Here is a 23074-nt window from a genome sequence, read left to right as displayed (position 1 = left end):
GATGCTTGGGGTTGTCCTGCATTGTTATTAAAGTTATTGCCAATTTAAAGAATAGGCAGCATATGATTATCTATCCTTATAATCAAGTTGATGCTTGAGGCTGTCCTGCATTGATCATTTGATATTAGAGTTTTGTTGCCACTTTTGACGATATGCAGCATATGATTATTTATTATTGTGATCAAGTTGATGCTTGAGGTTGTCCTGAATTGGTATTAAACAACTAACTTCGTAGTATTTGTGATCCCAAAAACATCTGGTTTGAGTCTCTTAAGCATCCATAAAGTTGTTACAGTGAGCACTAAAATTTCTAGAACTTAAAAAAATAACACTAACAATATTAATCATTAAATGATAACGGTTGGGATGACATTTACAGCGGAAAGTATCACTGAGAGCCTCCGTCGGTCTGATCAGTTGTGCAATAAGATAATAGGTCTTGCTTGCTATTGACATCTTGTGGTTTTAATACGAAGCTGGATTTCAAAATGTTTCTAGGAGGTGGAAAGAAGCGTAATTACCTTGTCAACTTTTCATATGTTTCCTGTCTGGGAAATTTATAATTAGCATTATTTGACATCTCTTGAAAACTGTTGCTTCCTCTCATCTAGTTCTGTGTCACAATGTGAGTAATACACTTTGTTCTTTTCGTATGTGTAGTATATTTCTTGTTTCATTCGTAGTACAGTTCTTGTTAAGACCAACCTGTGGGCTTATTCAACTTTTATGCAGATGAATCAGCAAGTGCCCTCCAGAAGGCTCAAAGTAGATACCATGGGCACCACATACCTCTCTTTGCTGATGCGTACCCATGGCTCGCTCTCCACCATGCGCCCATGCCGTAACAAGATTTTCTTGATCGGTAGGTGCAACCAATCTTTTATAGGGTATACTGGCCTTGGGCCTGTTTCTATGACCAATTTCAAAGTCCCTTAATCTGCCAACAGATTTCTGGAAACGAACAAGACAGATGCCCTCATGCAAGATACATGTCAACTACCATTGCACATATGTTTAGTACAATCAAATTTAGCGTCTTCGTGGTTTTAGGATAGGAGAATATAACACTCAAGAACATTCGGGTCGATCCTTTGATGCTACTCCGCTTCTATTTGGCATGATACGATTAGCAATCAGTTTGTCAAATGTTGAAGTTATGCTGATTTCTAATATTTCTGTTAATAGGTACCATTTTGGTCATGGGGAATTTGCATATATCAACTGATGACATTGTTACCATAGCAAGTAATGTGCAGTGTCTCCGAACGAATTGGCTTGGTGTGTGCTGAGGTTGTAAAGGGAAACTGTCCGATGCTATCAAATCAGGGTCAATATCAACCGATGACATTGCCACCGACACCGGGTCCAGGATCCACTTATGCCACCGGGTCATCCTCTCAACACCTCTCCTCCCATTGCCCTATGCTTAACTATGAATCGCTCCTGCCTACAGAATACTCAAATTATAGTATACATGCTTGTACTGTTACTGACCAGATTTTTCCTATATATTATTACAAGAGCAGTTCTTTATCGTCAATGTTGTCACAATTTGTATTGGAAAGTTTCTGACGTGCTGTGCTTGTTCTAGTTTCCAATCACCAGTGAAGTTTTTCTAAGCATGGAACAGGGCTATCTTCCCTACATCTGCTTCGTCAGAATCTGATGATCTTTTTTTTAAGCCTCAACAATGGTAGAATCCGATGATCTGATATGGTGGAGTCCTTGTCCTTATGGGCCGTATCCCTGTGGGGGAAGGGCAGCTGAGTTGCTGCGGCGTGCGGGGATGTGCTGTGCCTACCACCTTTTATTATCTGCAAAGCTATCTGACGGCGATGTCGCACCGACAACACGATCGCATCTTGCAAATATATTTTTCCTGCTCGTTTACGCGCTGATATGGAATCATTTGTTGTCGTCGTTGGCATCAACATAAGCTGGCCCGTGGCCCGTGAGTTGAGGTAAAGCAGTGGCAAAGTTAGTGCTGGTCCCTGTATCTCATAGTTCTGTCGAACAGCCAGTCCCAATCCGTTCTGTTAGCTGCTGGAACCAATTTTATTGTGTCAAAAGCAACTGTTCCTCTGCCAGAAAATTGATAAAAAAGTGAACAGCTGCAATGCACACTGCTTGCAAATCTAACTCGGCAAACTCATAGACTAGCCATGATTATGCTATGTACATATATCGGCCTTTGGCCACCGACATCGTCTCTACCGGCGATGCCACAGAGATCAATCCGTGCAGTGGCTGCCTGGTTGCCGGTGATGGAGCTGAGATGGCTGGACGGCCGCGGCTACCTGGAGCTCTGCAAGCTTCTTGCCGTCGAAGATTTCGAGCTAGACTGTAATTTTACTGAGCCGCCGCCGCCTGTCGGTGCTGCGCCAGCGCTTCTCCCGCGCAGACAAGCGCCTTCTCGAGGCGCCTCTCGACCCGGTACCCGCCGCCGAACCTCACCTCCCGCTCCAGGTGGCGGCAGTAGCTCTGGAACACGCTCACGCACACGTTGAGCCTGAACTGCATCAGGAAGAGGAAGTCCAGCTCCAGCTCGCTCAGCTCCGCCGCGCTCAGCCCGCCGATCGCCGCGAAGTACGAGTTCTTGTAGTTCCTGTCCTCCACGAACTTGGAGGCGACGAGGATGGACGTGGTGAGCAGGCGCTGCGCGTTGGCGCGCACGACGCGCACGCCGGCGTCGCCCCGCCGGAGCCGGTCCAGGTACGCGTACGCCACGACGTACACCTGCGGCGAGACCTGCGCGTACCGGGAGAACCGCTCCAGGAACGCGTGCAGGCTCATGTCCAGCACTGTGCCGCTGTCGAACGCCCACACCCTCCTCGTCGCCGTCGACGCTGCCGACTCGTCTCCCGCCTCAGCGTCGTCCGCCGCCTCGCGGCTCCTGGCCAAGGCCCGCTCGTTGCGGGCGATGTGCCGCTCCAGGATGGACGCGAGCACCGAGATCACGACCTGCGGCGACAGCGCCGTCGGCGTGCCGTCGTCCAGGCACGGGAAGGAGAACACGTCAGGCGGCAGCTCACTTGATGCCATTTCTTGAATTGTTGGTGGTCACGAGTCACGACTCACGCTCGGGGATCTGTGCTAGCAAATGGCAAGCTGCGTTATTGGCCACACCTATATACTGCACTGCACTACAAGCTCGTGAACTGTGGCTACTTGTACATATGAGGCCGCCGCAAAGTTGTGGAGTGGAGAAGCTATAAACAATGGCGGAGCTGAACTGGTGAAGTTGACACGAGGAAGGAGCGCGGAAGCGAAGGTATTAGTAAAAGAAATTCAGAGTGCACTAGTAGCTTGTGTTTACACGCACGACGAATGCAGCAACTGACAGAGATTGATTGTTTTAGCTGGCAGTGCTGTTGGGGCATCCGTGATCGACGAGGCTGGATTTATGACAAATCACGACGGAGAAAGCAAGTACTGCCTGCAGATTATCCTGTCGGCGAAGGCCGTACTGGTATTTGTCAAAATATTCAATCTGCAGACCGTCGTGGGTTCAGAGTCTTATGTAACTTTTCTTATCGTGCTGTTGTCGACAACGGGTGTCCAAGTCTGAAGCAAGCGCGCCCCTCGGCCCGACGCTGACGAACGATACATGCTTTGAGGTCTCGGATCTGAGTACAAACCATTGGTGACAAGTATCACCATACGCACAAACAACATCCACATCAATGGTGTGTATGTGCATATGCTGAGCTATGAGCTCAGGCTGGAGCAGCACAACAGCACCATACAAGTTTCTTCTGCTAACTCTGTAAATATGAGTCATGGAAGAGGAAGTGGCAGGAACGGCCGTGGACGAGGACATGGTGGAGGCCGAGCTCAGGGAGGTTGTGGTGGTCGCACCGGTTCTCCCTCCATGCAATCAACCAACTCAAATGCCCGTGATGTTGTGTGCCAGGTCTGTGATAAGGTCGGACACAATGCAATTCGCAGTTTGGCATCGATTTGATCACAACTACCAGAACAACGACATTGTTGTCGCTGTGACCAGTAATAGCTACACCATCGACAACAAGTGGTACGGTGACACGGAAGAACCAGATCCAGATCACATTACACATGATCTGGAATGCCTGTAATGAAGGAAAGGTACACTAGAGGCAATCAGGTGCAGGTGGCCAACAGAGCAGGTTTGTCTATCTCTCATATTGGGCATTCTTCTATAGCTGGATCAATTAATCCTTTAGTCTCGAATCATGTTTTACACACCACTCAAATCAATAGAAACCCGCTTTCTGTTCATAAGCTTGCATCCGACAACAACGCCTTCATTGAATTTTACCCCAATTCATTCTTTATTAAGGATGTGGCCATGAGGAAAACCATTCTCAAAGGTAGGTGTAAGAATGGGCTCTATGTTCTCTCAAATAAAGACCTTCATCAGGCGCTTCTGTCAGCCAAGACCACTCAACAAAATTGGCACCGACGGCTCGGCCATCCAACTCCTGTTGTTTGTCAGATTCTCCAACAAAATAAAATAGGAATAGAACCAGAAGATTTATCTAGTCACATCTGTGATGCATGTTAGCAAGGGAAGCTCACCAGCTACCCTTTACATCATCTACCCATAAAAGTTCATTTCCTTTAGAAATTATTCGCACTAATGTATGAGGACCTGCAGTTGCTTCAGTCAACAATGTCAAATATTACGTTTGTTTTGTTGGTGACTAGCAAATTTGTGTGGATTTACTTCCTAAGTGTAAGCCTGATGTTGAACACGTGTTTCTTCAGTTCCAAAAGCTAGTTGAAACTTCTCTCAATGCTAAAATTCACTGTGTTCAATTAGACCGGGGGAGAGTATCATCGTCTCCATAATTATTTTTCTCGTTAAGGGACCACACATACATTCCATGTCCACATACACATCAGCAAAATAGTGTTGTTGAAAGGAAACATCACAATGTTGTCAACATTGGTCTTACACTTCTAGCCCAGTCTCACATGCCATTGAAGTTCTGGGATGAGGCATTTCACGCTGCTTGTTTTTTTTATCAACATGCCTAGTCATACCTTAGGCCATGACACTCATGCACAAATTATTCAAGACTGAGCATGATTATTATTTTCTACGTGTCTTTGGTTGTACGTGTTGACCAAACCTGCATGCTTACAACACTAAGAGATTGAGTTTCAGAACTAGACAATGTGTATTTTTAGGTTATAACTCATCTCACAAAGGGTACAAATGCCTTCATCCCTCCACATGTCGTGCTTATATCTCTCGAGATGTAATCTTTGATGAGTTAGTGTTTCCTTTTGCTCATCTCAAATCATCAGTGCAAACACCTATGTCTTTACATCATCCAACTATCCTCCCTACATTGTCCAAAAAAATTTAGTACACTGAGCAAGTCCTCACCAGTCTAGACAATTCTTCCTCTACAGTTCACTAAATTCACTCTCAAATAGTCCAGCTACAGGGAATTCTTATGTGGGTGATGACTTGCCTAGTCATGATGCTAACCATTACATGTCCTTTACTAGTGGCTCTTCTACAGGTGGTTCAGTTGGTAGCCCAACAGTTCTGTCAAATAATAGAGCAAGAACTGAGTCTATTGAACAGCAAATGGAGGGAGCCGTAAATAGGCATCCCTTGACAATCCATCAACACCCAATGTGTACAAGGTTATGTGACATTACTTGGCGCCCCAAGGCGTTCACTGATGGAACAGTTCATTGGATAGGCGAAATCACTGCCAGAAATCCGACAACACCTTTAGAACCAATCAACTTCACTCAGGCCTTTGCCAATCCTAATTGTAGAGATGCAATGGATTTAGAATACTCAACATTGCTCAAAAATAACACTTGGACCCTGGTTCCACCAAGGAAAGGTATAAATCTAATTGACTGCAAATGGGTGTATAAGGTGAAAAGGAAGGCTGATGGATCGGTTGACCGATTTAAAGCACGTCTTGTGGCAAAGGGTTTCAAACAGAGATATGGGGTGGATTAAAGTGACACTTACAGTCTAGTTGAGAAACCAACCACAATTTATGTAATTATCTCTTTGGCAGTTTCAAAGGAATGTCATATGCATCAAATTGATGTTCAAAATACCTTTTTACATGGCCTGCTCGAAGAAGAAGTCTTTATGAGACAATCACAGGGATATGAGAATCCCAATTATCCTTCCAACTATGTCTGTCATCTCAAGAAAGCATTGTATGGTCTCAAGCAAGCACCTCGAGCCTGGCACTCTCGGCTAACCTGCAAATTGGAAGAACTTGGCTTCAGGTCATCCAAGGCAGAACCTTCACTATTGGTCTTCAACCAGGGTAAGATAACCATGCATATGCTCATCCATGTGGATGATATTGTTATTGTGAGCGCACAGCAAGCTACTGCACAACTGTTCACAAGATTGAAGAATGAATTTGCAATCAAGGATCTGGGTCCACTGGAATACTTTTTCAGCATTGAGGTAAAACTAGAGAAAGATGGCATTTTACTTTCTCAGAAAAGATATGCCATGGATCTAATAAAGAGGGCACATATGGACACCTGCAAGTATGTATCAACACCCATGTCTTCCAGTGAAAAACTAACTAAAGAACAAGGAATACTTGAACATTTTCAGTACATGTGCATTGCTGGGGGACTTCAATATCTGACCATCACTCGCCCTGACATTTCCTTTGCTGTCAATCGAGTGTGTCAGTACTTACAACATCCCACTGATGTGCACTAGGCTGCTATCAAAAGATTACTGAGCTATATCAAAGGGACCTTGGTCTGAAAATTCAATCTTTAGCTGCTATAACACTGAGTGCCTTAGTGATGCTAACTGGACTGGCTGCCCAGATGATCGAAGATCGACAAGTGGCTTTGCAGTGTTTTTAGAACCTAATCTTGTGTCCTGGAGCTCACGCAAACAACAAATGGTGTCATGATCAAGCACTAAAGCCGAATACAAAGGCAATTGCAAATGTGAGGGCTAAAATTATCTAGTTGCAGTCTCTGTTGAAGGAACTCGGAGTTATGATGTTCAAGGCACCCATTCTATGGTATGCCAATCTTGGCGCAACATATCTTACTACTAATCCAGTATTTCATGCTCGGACCAAACATATTGAAGTGGATCCACTTTATTCATGAACAAGTGTCTCAGAGAGCAATGAAGGTTCGGTTTATTTTATCCAAAGATAAATTAGCTGACATATTTACTAAGGCCCTGCCAAGATCTCCATTTTGTGCAAGCTATCCCAATCTCAACATGAAGCGCCCATGTTGTGATTGAGCGAGGCTGTCAAAATATTCAGTCTGCAGACCATCAGGTTCAAAGTCTACATATATATAAGTGTTCCTGTCATGCTGTTGTCGACAGCAGGCATCCGAGTCTGAAGCGAGCGCACCCGAGTCTGAAGCTTGGCCCAACGCTGAAGAATGATTCTTCAGGCACTCCACTGACATGATGATGAACCTCAACTCTGAGGAATTGGGCTTAGGATTTGCTAGGTAATTAGCAGCATAGCTGCTCATGTATCTATATAAATTCTAGATCATGAGTAAAGAAATTGTACGCTGCTTTTCACGTACCAATTGCCTATCTATTCTTTCAGTATTAACTATTTCTGACTCGCCCGGGCGTACGTGCTACCTGCTGATATGGTACACGAGCATTTCTTGCCATCGTTATGACGCGTGGCCTGGCTGGTGAAGAACCGGTTCTTTTAATCTCTTCCTTGCCGGCCCAATATGTAGTTTACGAGGATAGTTAGCAGGCATTTTCTTTGTTAAGATGTCAAGGTCCTGCAGGCGACAATGGTGGCGTTGGCGTTCTAACAACCGGTGCTTGCAGGAAAGGCTCCTACTGCAGACACGTTTGTTCTAGTAGGGCTGTTTGAGATGACATAGATATTGTATTTTGTGAGCAGAGGGCAAGAGCATCGAGGAGTTGACATATTGATTGCAGCAAGAATACAAAAATGGATCTGTTAAAGATGATGTGTACCAGCATTCTTTCAGTTGAAAGTTCAACAGGCTAATTTGTCTAAAAAAAAACTTGCGGTGACCTTTCAGTATGTGCCATACCAATTCAATGGCAAAGCAGCTTAGCAGCCTCATGTAAAGCAGAAAAATGTGATTTTTTTTTTCTTGGCGAAAGAAGGGGCGTAGGGGATCCTATCGTACTATGCTGGGAACAAACGTCGCTACAGCCTACTTTATCAACCGTGGGATTATGTATATACAAATGTGTCCTGATGTATAAAAAAATAGCTACAGAAAGTCCTCGCTAAATCTCAAAACGTGCATGAATCGAAACACCGTGCACTGCCTGTGGTGAGATGTAAATAGCAGTTGCGCGGGTGCACGCTACTGACGTACAGCTTTTTCAGGAGCGAATCTGCGCTCTGGCAGTCTGGATTACTAAACACCAAACGTAGCACAGGCGACTTGGCCCAGATCAGTCACTCTCGACGTGCCTCGTGACCCAACCGATTCAGTCTGACTTCATATCAAGGACATCTTGATCTGTACGTCCATCTGGCAACAGTTCTACTTGTGGGAGAAGCACTGATTACCTGTGGCCAACAGTTGGATGGATCTGGAGACATTTCATTACTAGTGCCATGCCCGTGTGCGTTCCAACCGATCCTAATCTGCCACCCATACATTGCAATAGTTGCTACATCTCACACATAATTTTATTTTACTTTTCACATAGAAAACAAAACATGATACTAAAAATAATACTTAATTAATAGAACAATAATGCTCTATGATGCCCAACATTACAACAACGTACTATTGATTTCTTATCTAACATGAATCTAACAAAAATAACATCTTTGCAGTAACATTCTAGAGACATCTATATATAAAAATATCTTTGTATATAATATTCTTAGTGACTAAAAAGTGGAGTTTTTTTCGGTCGAACATCCCTAACCGTTGGATGCGCATCCAACATCCCGTCATAATATCTTCTTATGAACAACCCAACTGCCTCTGTTCCTAGCTTTCTCCAATAGCGCGTTGCTTTATCTGCCACACTTATCTTGGCTTATCAAGAAGATATAATAAACAAAAAAAATTCCATCTTATATTTGCAGAATGAGCAAACAGAGGAAATGGATTATAGATGATGAATGTAACAACTGAAAAGCAATGGAAATGTAAACAAAAATGAATGCAAAATCATAAAAGGCTCATCTTGGCTAAATAAAATGTTCATAGCTTGCAGGAATAAAAGTATATACTTTTGTAAGAGTCAATCTTGACACTTACAAAACCATGCATATGAAAAAACTTCTCGGCACCCTGTACTCAGGTACCAGCTCTAAAAGTATCCTACATCTTGCAGCCTGACAACATAAGAACGTAGATATAGACAAAAGAAATTAAAAAATTGGATTAGTCATGTAGCAAGCTGCAAAATATAAGAAACGAAAGAAGCAATAAACGATAGGTTGAAGATATTGATACATATTCTTCTAGCAAAATAAGTAATCAGAAGTTATGTTAGCCGTCCCTCCAGATCCACAGACTACATAAGCCAAAAGAATGAATGTGTTACAAGAAAACTGCTTAGGTGCCAAAATCAAAATACAAGCTTTGCAAGCCTCACATAGACATTCTTCCCTACCTGCTACCTTTTAAGAACAAAGTATCGGATCAGTTTGACTAATTAGCTAAAATTTGGTTTACCATTCAGTAAGACAAATGAAGTTCAAAGTATCCTTAGGCTTCATCAAGATATAAATTAATTTTTAATCTATATTGTTTACATGCACAATATAGACGTGTATGATAAAGAGAAACAGTGTATAGATAAATCAGTGTGAATTTTGAAAACACATATGTACATCAATGACATACCAATGACTCTTTGCAAGTTTTCCTTGTCGAGCACTATAACAAAATAGAGTTTCAAGTAAGTAGTATGTTGCCATAGGTATTCAATCTGAGAAGATCACAGTATCAGATCAGTTTTGACTAATCAACTAAAATTTGGTTTTACCATTTAGTAAGAGAAATGAAGTCCAAAGGATCTTTAGGCTTTGTTTAGTTAAGAATTAATTTTGAAACTATGCTTCATTCTAGCTTTTAATTCTAGCCCATTTAAACAAACTCTTGCAGCTGTGCACACAATAAGGAAGAGTCGAAGAGATCAGAATCTAACAGGTGTGCATAAGCAAAATTGGGGATGTTGAACTGTGAAGCTACTGTAGTGGTACATTGCACTTGAAAAACACTTCACTGATTCAGCTCCAAAACGCTTATGATTTTTCCAACAGTTGCAGAAGGCGGATAAATCACCTCCGTGACATTCAACCTCCTCAACACGCTAGGATGAATATCGTCTTCATATCATCAATGGAATCCTCATTTTCTGAAGTGTACGCCAGATTGTTAAATTTATTTCAATCTCTTAACTACCAATAAGTAAAAAGAGTAGCTAGTTCAGTATCCAATAAATCTATGTCAAGAGTACTTGTTTTTGTCAGATGTAAGAATTAAGGATATTCCGTGGATTCCAAAATCGAAGGAAGTATCATCAGCTAGCATCATTGTTGCCATCCTCTATCACAAAATTGCAATCATCCCTGCTGAATTCCATATTCGTGAAAACATCAAATTCAATCAAGTTGAATACAAACGGATGAAGTAATCAAGTAAACGAAGTCCTATAGTGCAGAGGGAGAAGAAACCGATGTGGGGCTATATAACACAATCAGGATTTTAAATATACAGAACCTTCAGACTGTCATGGACCGCTCAAACAAAGGCAAAGGAGACATCACCAGCTCCATCTGCTACATGACTCGATCTCAACCATGGATGTTCAAACAAGTCAATCAGATGACTATAAGGTTACAAAGTATAAACATATTACTCTGCTGTTGTTTAAGCTGATAGCCAATTGCAATTCGTTTCTTGGAAACATCAATATGCTTGTAGCATGATATTTTTATTCAATGTCAATGACACATGAATGTATCGTGCATGAAGTATGAACCCATTGGCTATAACAACTGAGCTAAATTTTTCAGAGTCAATAACATGCAACCAGGTAAAGCACCACAGAAGAAACCATGAATGTTATAGACATCTCATATTTTTTCGTAAATGTAAAACTTGATAATAAGTTGCATAGTCTTATACAAAGAAATATAAAACATGGTACATATGGACGAACCATGCAGTAAATTACTAGCTTTTATTGCACGCTTAACCACTCAGATTATGTGGACGTGCAAACAGAAATACATGCAACTTTTCTTATGCACAACAGTATGGATAACAGAACACATGCAACTTTTCTTATACACAACAGGAAGCATAGGTTGTTGTTTGTGGTATATTATTTTTATTTGGTAATAACGAGTCTATACAATGGTGTATTTGGCCAATTATATGAAATACGTAAGGTCCGTTGCACCCTTCCCATCTTCCTGCAGCAGCATACACACTGCAAAGCAGTGCATAGTGAGCATTATTGATTGGTTCCGAGATGAAGTCCGCCTTACTTAAAACCTTCGACACTGTCCGCCACTGCTTGCCGGCTCCCTCCCCAATCGCACGTGATCTTCCATTCCGCGAGAATTCGGCCAACCGTAACGTGCGTCAGGCAGGCCGGCTCCGGGAGCCACGCACGCTCGCCGCACGGTGGCTCGCGGTGTTACGTACCATCGTGTGGAGGTGGCTTGCACGGCCGCACGGGTCGTGATGGTATCAAGTGCGCGGGCTCCTGTGGAGTACTGTGGTTAAGTGAAAAACGCATGGGTCACGGCAGCCCGGGAGGGAGGGTGCGTTTCACTCTCGCATGGTGCAGGTTCGGATGGGAGCAGGCCCGGATAATCAGAGAGGCCTTAATAATTCTAGGCCCAGTTTTGTTTTGGCCCATCCAGGGTTCGAGATGCAGGCCTTGGGCCCCTCCTTCGTATGCCGTCACTTTTCCCTCCCAGCACGCAGATATTTTCTTATTTATTACTAATATTATTAAACTAGTAAGGTGGTTCAAGCTAATAGCATGTCTATTCTGATTGTAATATTTTTATTACGATAACTTTTGATTAAAATTAGTCTATGTAGCTTCTTTTATGAGGTTAGTATCATTTGGTTACAAAATACATAACATTAGAAGAAGAGATAACAATTATGTTAGTAGAAGAGAAAAAATATTTATACTTCAAACTTATACCTGAATCATATACACGTATTATTTCATTTCATATACATTTTGATCAACTGTCAAAATCATATGATAGGTGTAGTTAGTCTAACTAAAATTAAAATAGATTTGTCTTACTTGTGTGTTGTGTCTTGCTTGCTGTTTGTTTGATGTGATAACTTGGAGCTACACGATGTTTTTTAATCTATTATCTTAGTAAGAATTTTGAAAAAATTTCATTACTCTTCATTATGAAATTTAGCTATTGATTAATTATATTACATGAACTATTATTTAGGTATTTAGTTTTATAATAATTTGATTTTTTCTAACACTATATTTGGAATGGATCCTTATTTTTTCTATTCTAATCAAAATGTAAATTATTATTAATTTTATTTAGATATTTTTCTTTCCAAACCGTATGGAAATCAAACGGTTAATTTTGCATAAATTTTAATTCCGAATTTAGTTATTTATTATTCATGTTAATATAGATTCTTTGGTTTAAACTAGACCATCAGATGTTCGTAACAATGAGTACAATGAGTAATTTAGATTTTTTTTTTGATAAATATGGTAATTTTATGACTCTAAAAACAAATATGATGGGTTCTTTTAACACTTAAATAATAATGTAATATATTACGCATTAGTATGAAATTTTTACAGAAATAGAACATGTTGTCCAACAAACAGGCAATAAGGCCCAGTCGCCCGAACATTGTGCGGCATTTTAAAAAATCATCTATTTGTTGCTCAAGAATTGCAAAAAGCATAAAAATATTGTGTTAATTTGCTCTCAACCTTCAAAACAAAAAATAGTGGTGTAGAGGATACTACCTTCAAGTTTTTTCATAAATTTTGAACATAAATAATGTCTTGTACAATATGAAACCAAAAAAATATAAGTTTTTCTTTCCCAGAAATTAGTCTTTTTGCTTATCAATGAAAATTTCGTTGTTTGAGCTGAAATTTTGTGGAGCACATGAAGATATTTTTTGTAATATTTTAAAGATCCGAGCAAAAGAACACAATATTTTTCTGATTTTTTGAAAAATAGTCCAATCAAAGAGCAAATTTTCTCTTGTCGATTCATGCTTGGGCTACAGGGATTTACTTATGTGAAATTTGCAAACGGGGTCTAATTTTGTATTACCAATAATAAATAAATATATTTAAAAAAAATCTGCGCGCGTTCTCTCTCAACGTCGACACAGCCATGGCCGGTTCGGCGCTAGCAGCAATGGATCTTGCCGCCGACGCTCCGAATCGGATCCCAAGTTTCACTTCCCATCATTTTCCTTAACCAATTTGGCCCCTTGCGCCGGCGGCAAGTATGCGTGGGAGGACAACTAGAAAAGCAGAGGACGAAACAGGCGCCGGGGACGGGTCGTTTAGCCGTTATAAACCAAACCACGACCACCGCAGATCCATGTTTTCCCGGAGATACAGATGCTAACAGTTCCTGGGAAAATCATGTAGATGGGGAATGGAGCTGCGAATCTTGGTGCAAAATTTCAGATGCTGATATGATACGTAGAAAGAGATATGAAAATGTGAAATCGCGGCCTGAGGTGGTCGGTAAACGAAATAACGACCAACCATCTCCAGTAGCTACCTTAAATTTTCATCCTAAAAATACTATTACAGCATCATCTATTACTATTACAGTATCCCTTATTTTTTCATCTCCAGCAGTTATCTCATTTCCTATCTTCTACTCCTCTTTTTCTCTCTCTGGAACCCGCTGTCAGCCTCTGTAAACAGTGCTGCTACAGTACCCGATGCGGTTTTCTGCTTCCGAGCCCACTGTCAGTCCCTGTGAGCAGTGTTGCTACAGTACTGCTACAGTGATATATGCTGCTGCAGTAGTCCGCAAAATACAGACCCTCCTTCTCCGCAAGCTGTAGCGTCACTGTTTGGTACTGTAGCGCTGGATGGATTATCCGCCGGAGTGATACAGTACTTTATGGAGTAAAGTAGCACTGGATACAGGTGCCGCTGAAGTTGGCCTCATAACAAATAATCCCCAATCAGCGCCGGTACGGACGAGCAAAAATCTAGCGAAAATGCATGGATAAGAGTGCTGGAGCACCTCACATATTGCCAAATTTCGGACTCTGATTCGATCTGTAGAGCGAGAAATTAAAAAAAGAAGAGAAATCGCGGTCTGGGTGGTCGGTAAATGAAAAAGCAACCACCCCAGAACTCCCAGATTGCCATTTTGCCGGTGGTAGAGATGCGGAAAAACCCAACGAAAATTCATCGAGATGCGAAATAGCGCAAAGAATCATCCTTCAAAGTTTCAGAGTGTAATACGATTTCTAGTGGGAGAAATGAAAAGGAGAAATTGAGCTCAAGAACTTGTGTGTGCAGAACTACAGAGCTAGCAGCAAACAAGCAGAGCTGCAGAAGACATGTAGGCTTTATCTTATCATAGATGTGATGGGTTTGTCGGGCAATCTCTCTCCCTCTCGTCCTCCGGCTGAGCTCACGAGCTATCAGATGCAGAACAGGCAGACGCAAGAACTTGTCCGTAACCTCTTGCACGGTCTCCCGCATTTCCGACCCACGCGCCCAATTTGTCGGAGGGTGAACTCCTGTCGCAGGGATCCCGAGAGACCCCTTTTTAGAGATTCGGCCGGGGGATGATCCTAGAAAAGTTTGCGCGAGAAATGAGTGGAAAAGGAAATAAATGCGATGGCTTGCGGGGACACTGGGTTTTTGGACAGGTTCGGGCCGCGCGGAGGCGTAACACCCTACTCCTGTGTGAGTGTTATATCTATCCTTGAAGGGGATCCTTCAAGGGTGTATCTGGTTCTCGAGGGAGAACTGTTTACAAAGAGCAGGAGGCTCTTATGTTCTAGCTAGCTGGTTTCTTGATTGTCTTGTGATCGGGGGTGGTGATTTCTTGTTCTTCGACTGACCTCTTGTTTTTCTCTTTTTCGTCGTTCGTCTCCTTCCCTGGTGTCCTCCTTCCTTTCCTTTTATAGATGCGCCGACCTCGACATATCCTGAATGGGAAAGAGGGGATGCCAATGCCCAGGTGCCACGGAGAAAGGCCTAATCATCTCATTTTGGCGAAGTGACAGGGGCGGTGGAGGAAGGCGGCGCGCATTCGACCACTAGCCGCTGCGGAAGCTTCGGGGTGCCATAAAAAAGGGCCCACCGGACAGCCTCAGAGGTGCCCGGTGCGCCCGCCCTGTCTTGTTCTCCTGCCAGGGCAGGGTGGCAGGTCGAGTGCTTCGATTCTGGCAACGTTATCCCGAGGCGCGCAAGTGAAAATCGGACGGGATCCGTGCATTTAATGAGCCCACGCCCCCCTGCCAGGGCATGGCCGGGTCTGACACTGGGGCGTGGGCAGCCGAGAATGTCAGGATGTCAGAATGCCAGGCCACGCGCGCCTATTAAATGCGGCATCGGGCCTTTGACTGGATGACACTCTGGCGTCGGGGCCCTTTGAGTCTTTGATCGATCTTGCGCGAACCTTCTGGGGACGGAGTCCTCGGGGACTGCCACGCGCAGCCCCGAGCACCCTCTCCCGAGTACTTGAGTGAGACCTTCGGGGCACCGAGTCCTCGCGGGCTGCCACGTGCAGCCCCGAGCACCCTCTCCCGAGCACTTTAGAGGGACCTTCGGGGCACCGAGTCCTCGGGGGCTGCCACGCGCAGCCCCGAGCACCCTCTCCCGAGTACTTGAGTGAGACCTTCGGGGCACCGAGTCCTCGCGGGCTGCCACGTGCAGCCCCGAGCACCCTCTCCCGAGCACTTTAGAGGGACCTTCGGGGCACCGAGTCCTCGGGGGCTGCCACGCGCAGCCCCGAGCACCCTCTCCCGAGCACTTTAGAGGGACCTTCGGGGCACCGAGTCCTCGGGGGCTGCCACGCGTAGCCCCGAGCACCCTCTCCCGAGTACTTGAGTGAGACCTTCGGGGCACCGAGTCCTCGCGGGCTGCCACGTGCAGCCCCGAGCACCCTCTCCCGAGTTTCTGCTTTTACCTTGCAGGGTGGTGATGTGTGGTGGGCGGCCGGTTTGGCCTCGGGACTTAGGGACCCCTGGTTCTAAATACACCGACAGTAGCCCCCGGGCCTGTTTGGCAGCCGATGGGACAGAGACTGCGAATGGGCCCTTCGTCGCGACCGAGGTCAAGGCGGGCCGAATGCCACGCGGCAAGCTTTCCGGAGGTGGCCCCTGCGGTTTCTAGACATTAAGCAGACCCCAACGGGCAAATGAGTGGACGCGTGTCCATACAACTTCCGAGGGGTGTGATAATCATACGGGCGGCCCGTGCGGTTGCCGCGCAGATCGAGGAAAATACGCCTGGCAAAACGCTGACATCGCGCGATCGGCGGGAGATTCGCCTGTCAGTTGCGTCGATTGAGGCGACGCTTCGCCGAGCGAACCGTCGGGGCGGCAGTTTTTGAATTTTGAGATATAAAAAGGGGGGAAGGATCGGTCCGTTCCCTTTTTTCACGCTCCCTCGCACCCGCGCTTCTGCTTCCTTCGTGCTTCTACTTTTCTCTCTCCTTCCACCGAAAACCACCCTCTTCTCCGACGAGATGTCGAAGGTCGGAGGGGGACGCCGGGATCGGGCTCCGATCAGCATTTTGCCGGAGTCTCGCCTGAGGAATGAGGAGGCGGCGGACAAAATTAGGAAGCTGCTGGTGCCGGAGGGTCAGGAAGGCGCTGTGGCGGTGAAGCCGGCAACACTGACGCCGGCGACGACCGTTCCCGGACGAACGGTCCTCTTCACCTCCTTCGTGGCGGCGGGGCTGGTGCCGCCGTTCTCCGCATTCTTCATGCAAGTGCTGGAGACTTACGGCATCCAGATGGCGCACCTGAGCCCCAACTCCGTCGTGGCGCTGGCGGTCTTCGCCCATCTCTGCGAAATGTTCGTGGGGGTGGTGCCGTCGGCGACGCTGCTTCGCCATTTCTTCGTCCTTCGACCGGTGGGGAAGAAGAGGGGGCACTCCACGGCGGATGTTGCGGGGTGCTGCAACCTTCGGCTTCGGGAAGGCCTGGGGGACCAATATATCCCCCAGGTGGTGCGCAGCAAGTGGGAGGAGTGGCGACGGGACTGGTTCTTCGTCGACACCGACCCCCACGAGCGGCTCGAACTGCCAGAGAAGGCGGCGGAACCTCGGCGATCGACGTGGGAGGCGCCGCCGCCAGAAGATGCGAGGCTAAAGCCGGTGCTGGAGCGCATCCTGGAGCTGCGCGAGTCCGGGCTAACCTCCGTTATGGTGGTCGCGGACTTCCTGCGACGTCGACTGGCGCCCTTGCGGGAGCGGGCCCGGCCAAGCTGGTTCTACACCGGGCCGGAGGACATCACCAGGACCCAGATCGGCGCGAGCTGGGATCTGGGGCAGGCGGAGCTGCGAGGGATGATCCGAGTGATCACCGGGTCGGAGGACGTGAGCCGGGCGGAGCTTCCGTGGCCGGAGATGGCGCTTTGCGCCAATCCCGACCGGGTGGCTATCCTGAAGCGGCTGCCGGAGTTCGACGCCCAAGGGCCCGTGGACCGGCCAAGAAGCCGGAGTCCCGAGGCCTCCGAACTCCCCGGGCTGGAAGATCTCCTGGGCGAGGAGGGCGTTGGCAGCGCGGCGCAGGCCGGCGACGGGGCTGCCGCAACCAGCAGCCGCCGCGCCGGAGAAGAGGCTGCCCCCGAAGCCGCCGTGGAGTCGACGCCGGGAGACCGGGGAAAAAGACCCCGGAATTTGATCCTGCTGCCGGAGTCTCCGCCGTCGCCGACGGCAGCGGCGGCGTTCCCGGTGCTGGAGCCGCGCCTGGTGCGGATGGGGCCCGCGCCGACGCCTGCGACCACGCCGGCGACCTGCACGGCGGAGTCCGAGACTCGGGCGGCGGCACCCGAGGCCCGTGCTGTGGCCCAGCCGAGCCCCCAGCGGAAGAGGCGGCGGGAGGGGTCCGGACCGACGTCACCGGACCCGGACGTCCGGCTCCCAGCGGCCAAGTGGCGATATCGGTGAGTTTATTTCTCTTGCTTTCCCATGGGTATTTTCGGCCCGAACTAAGTTTTGACTCTTTTACTTGTCTCCCGTAGGCCGGCCGCAGCCGTTGCGGCGTCGGAGAAGGAGCAGGCGCCAAGGGCGGAGCCGAACCTGCCCGCTGCGCCAGCGCAGGCAAGTGTAGGAACGGCGGAGGCGCCGATTGACGTGGAGGCGTCAATCGACGGGGCGGCTGTGGGGAGAGAGGTAGTGGTGGCGACTACGGAAACGGCGCCGGCGGAGCCTACCCCGGGCGCGGAGAGCCCGGGGCGGAGAACAGTGGAGGCGGATGCCTCGTCGGGACCGGTGGCCAAGGCGGCTGATGCAGGAGCGCAGCCGCCGTCCGAGGCCTTGGTTCCGGAGGAGCCTACCCCGGTCAGTCAGAGCCCGGGGCGGATGGCGGCGCAGGGCCCGGCGGAGAGCTTGGCCCCCCTGGAGGGATCCGGCGCAGAAGCCCGGGAGCCCTCGGCGCTCGCGGTGCCTGGCCGGCCTACCGATCCCTTCTCGGCCGCCATTGAAGGCGTCCGAGCTGCCGTCGAGCAGTTGGGCGCGGCGGTGGATGCCAAGGAGGGGGAGCTCAAAGCCGAGCGCGCCCGCCTGGTACTGGAGAGGGCGCAGCTGGCCGGCGCCCGAGAGGAGGCCCGTGCGGCAACCGTGCGGGAGCAAAAACTCCTTGATGACATCCGCGCGGGAGCCGCGCGGGAACTTGAAGACGCCGCCCGCCTGGCCGAGGCGTCGAGGCGGCAGGCTGCCGATGCCCTTGCCAGGATGGGGCAGGCGCAGGTGAGGGAGGCGGCGGTTACGTCCCGGGAGCGGCTTGCAGAGGAGCGGCAGGCCGAGCTGGCCCGCCGAGAGGGCGCGGTCGAGAAGACGCGCGCCGACCTCCAGCGCCGGGAAGACGACCTCCAGAGGATCAGTGGAGAGATCAAGCGCTGGGAAGAGGACGTCTCCATCCGGGAGGTGGACAACGCGCTGTCTGCGTCTGACCTCGGAGCCCGGGAGGACTCGGTGGTCCAGCAGGAGGAGGCGCTGGCCCGGCGGGAGAGTGAGCTGAGTCGCCGGGAAGGCGAGCTGAGTCGCCGGGAAGGCGAGGCTGCTGCCGCGGCGGCCGCCGCGGCTACCAGGGCGGAAGAGAATGCGAAACACGAGGCGGAACTGATCGCCCGTGAACAAGCCCTGTCCGAGGTGGTGGCCAAGGCGAAGCAGGATGCTGCCCCTGCCGCAGCTGGCGGTTCTTCTGGTCCGGCCGGGGACCAGGGACTTGAGGCACAGCTGCGAGTCGCCAAGGAGAAACTCGAGGCGGCCTTCGTCTCGCGGGTTAACCTGGTGCAGATGCTGGAGGATATACTCCGGCGGATGCGACGGGCCATGGAGAAAGGCGGCCTTGGGCGGCTCGTCGGCGATACGAAGGGAAGGGCGACGGCCCCGCGCGGCAAGTGCTGGAGCTGCAGCAAGTCTGCGAGCGCCTCGAGACCCTGCCTTGGGCGGTCCAGGAGCTCGCCGCCCGGGAGGGACGCGGCCTGGCTCATGCCGTGGCCGAGCATGTCTTGGCCTGCTATCGAAGCAGGGACCCGAACTTCCCGCTGGAGCCGGCGCGGGAGGGAGTGGTCGAGGCTGAGGAGGAGGCCGCCCAGGCAGCGGTTAGCAGTACCGCCTCTGCGGTGGCGGCCGGCTTCAGGCGGGAGGTGCCACCACCGCCAGCCCCCGGGGACGACTCAGAAGACTCAGCCGACGCCTCTGCCGCAGACTAGGCTGTCGGCGCCCTTATCTTTTTTGTTGCAGATGTAGGAGTGAACCTTTAGAAAAAGCTTTGTCCAGGTCTTGTGAATATAATGGCAGCTTTTCCTTGGGCTCGAAACTCCAATTTCTTTTGTATGCTTGAGGTTTCTTTCCGGCGCTCTGTCTGGAAGTCCCGAGGAGTACTCAGTCGGGCCGCTCCCGACCTTTCCATCCCCGAGAAACGAAGTAGTTGTAGTCGCTGGTGTGTGTTGGCGCAGCCAGCTTTTAAGCTCTCGTGAGTCCGCACTGCCTAGCTTAAGAAACAAAGACATAGACACCTTGCTCGGGAGATAGAACAGCCCTGTCCGGAACACGCCGTGCCCAGTGAACACCTTTTCGCCTTGCGACCACTCAGCCGGTAGATGGGAGACGCGTGCGAGCGAGAATGTGACCAAGAGTCCTCGCGGTCCGGTGGTGCCCGGGCTCAAGAAAGGGCCGGACCGAGTACTGACAGCCTGCCCCCAAGGCCTGAGCTCCGGACTACTCGAGCAGCTCGAGTGATAGGATTACCCAGGGCACCTGAGGACTCGGTAGCGCTCGGGGTCCTTAAGAGCGGACCGACCACCACGACCACCACGAAGGGCTTCGGTCGAACGTTATCGCACGCACGGTACTCCTTTCTACGAACCGCTCTGTCGTTCTAAAAAAAAGGCCGACACGCGGCAGGGTTCGTTCACGGGCCAGGAGACCACCTCACCGAGCAGATTTAAAGCGCGAGAGCCCCCGAGAACGACTCGGGAACATAAAGTTACTGAAAGCAGACTTGTTTGAATATAACCACTCACCGGGCAGCCGTTGGCCTTTCGGCCAGCCGACCCAGAAGGGGTTGGTCCCGAGCTCGGGGGCCCGGGGACTTGATCCTTTCGACGGAGCGCCCGACCGCTCATGGGCATACGAGGCTCCTGGGGTCGGGTGATCTCGACCACCCAAGCCTAGGCGGTAGGACCACCCGAAAACCCTTGGGGCCGACCAGAGACCGGGGCATTGAAGCCCTCGCGGCCGAGCTGCTTGTGATTGTCGACCTGTGACTTGATAGATAGAATGTAGAATTTCCTTGTCTGGTGCGCTCTGTTAGTGCGGTACTTGCCATAGACTGCTCTCGTTTTTTCGACCCGAGACCTCTCGAATACCCGAACCGGAAGACAAGGGCGGACAGAGGCATAACCTAGAGGTCCTATGGTTCGGTGGCGCCCGGGTATGACAGGCCAGACCGAGTACCGACAGCTCGCTCCGGGGGCCTGAGCTCCGGCCTACTCGAGCAGCTCGAGTGATGGGAATGCCCAGAGCGCCCCGAAACTCGGTTAGTACCCGGGAGCCCGTTACGACACCGAATACCACAGCCTACCATGCCGGACGTAAGTCAGCGGCGACTGCCCGCATGTATACCGATTGGAATTCTTTTATCAATGGGAAAAAACGAGAGAGCGAACTTTTTCTCGCATAACCGAGCACCTCACCAGACAGGTTAAACATAGGGAATCCAGAGAAATAATTTGCCATAGTGATTGCTTTATTAAAATACTGAAGGTACGATATTTACAAGGTTGGGCGACAGCGATTTACCATACGGGGCGAAGCCTCCAGATTGCTCGGGCGAGGAGAAGCCCCCGGCCTTATCAACCTGAACCGCGAGCTTGACCATCTATGGGTAGAAACGTCGGAGATGCTCGATGTTCCACGGATTCGGGAGTGGCTGCCCTTCCTCCGTCGCCAACCTGAAAGAACCTGCCCGGGGGACCGCGATCACGGTGAACGGACCTTCCCACACAGGGGACAGCTTATTCATTCCTTCGCGCGACTGGATGCGCCGGAGAACTAGGTCCCCCACCTCGAAAGACCGGGCCCGGACGTGACGCAGATGATAACGGCGCAAACTCTGCTGGTACCGAGCCGCCCGGACAGCAGAACGCCGCCGGCGCTCTTCCAGGTAGTCTACGTCGTCGCGCCTTTGATGCTCCTGCTCACCCTCAGAGTACGCGTGCACTCGAGGGGAGCCTAGAGTAAGCTCGGAGGGGAGGACCGCCTCGGCGCCGTAGACGAGGAAGAAAGGAGTTTCCCCGGTGGCGCGGCTTGGCGTAGTCCGGTTGGCCCATAGCACGGCCGGCAGCTCATCTACCCATCCCTTCCCGTGCTTAGCGAGCACGTCATAGGTCCGGGTCTTGAGGCCCTTTAGTATCTCCGCGTTGGCACGCTCGACCTGCCCGTTACTCCGAGGATGAGCAACGGAAGCGAAGCAAAGTTTGATGCCAAGATCCTCGCAATAGTCCCCGAACAAGGCACTAGTGAACTGGGTGCCGTTGTCGGTGATGATCCGATTGGGGACGCCAAATCGACCAGTGATGCCGCGGATAAACTGGAGCGCCGTGCCTTTGGTCACCTTGACGACCGGGACTGCCTCCGGCCATTTGGTGAATTTGTCGATAGCGACATATAGGTACGCATAGCCCCCGATTGCTCGGGGGAATGGACCCAAAATGTCCAAACCCCAGACCGCGAAAGGCCATGACAGGGGAATGGTATGGAGAGCCTGAGCTGGCTGGTGAACCTGCTTTGCATGGAACTGGCATGCCCTGCAGCGCCGAACCAGCTCGGAAGCATCCTGGAGAGCTGTGGGCCAGTAGAAACCTTGCCGGAAGGCTTTCCCGACCAGCGTGCGGAACGATGAATGGCCACCGCACTCGCCCTCGTGGATCTCAGCGAGAAGATCGCCGCCTTCTGCCCGAGAGATGCATTTCAGGAGAACACCTCCTGCGCTACGTCGGTAGAGATCCCCGTCTACTATGGCATAGCGTTTGGACTGCCGAGCAACCCTTTCGGCAGTCGCCTCATCCTCGGGTAGGAACCTTTCTTTCAAGTACCCTCGGATGTCAGACATCCACGAGGCATCTTGAGAACATTCGGTGAGCACAGCGCACTCGCCGGACGGCGGCGGCCTGACGGGGCTTCCCACTGAGGGCACCGCCGGGGTCCCCTGAATTGAGTTCGAGGTTTCCCCTTCACCCTGTTCGGCAGGCAGGATGGAAGGCCGTGTGAGTCTTTCTTCAAAGACTCCGGCAGGGACGCGCGCACGTGATGAGGCCAGGCGAGATAGCTCGTCGGCCGAAGCGTTGTCGCGGCGAGGGATATGCCGCAATTCAAGGCCATCGAAGCGTTTC

At 49.6% G+C, this 23074-nt stretch overlaps 1 protein-coding gene across 1 annotated transcript; it reads right to left on the bottom strand.

Annotated features, from left to right (window-relative positions):
- Positions 1-1796: 1796 nt before the first annotated feature.
- Positions 1797-3360, bottom strand: LOC133923615 (cyclin-P2-1-like). The gene has a single exon (XM_062368897.1). The coding sequence runs from the start codon at positions 3040-3042 to the stop codon at positions 2350-2352; it is 693 nt and encodes a 230-aa protein (XP_062224881.1). The 5' UTR covers positions 3043-3360; the 3' UTR covers positions 1797-2349.
- Positions 3361-23074: the final 19714 nt, after the last annotated feature.

This window comes from Phragmites australis, chromosome 7 (genome assembly GCF_958298935.1).
Source record: "Phragmites australis chromosome 7, lpPhrAust1.1, whole genome shotgun sequence".
Classification (NCBI taxonomy): domain Eukaryota; kingdom Viridiplantae; phylum Streptophyta; class Magnoliopsida; order Poales; family Poaceae; genus Phragmites; species Phragmites australis.
This window is presented reverse-complemented; position numbering and strand designations above follow the sequence as displayed.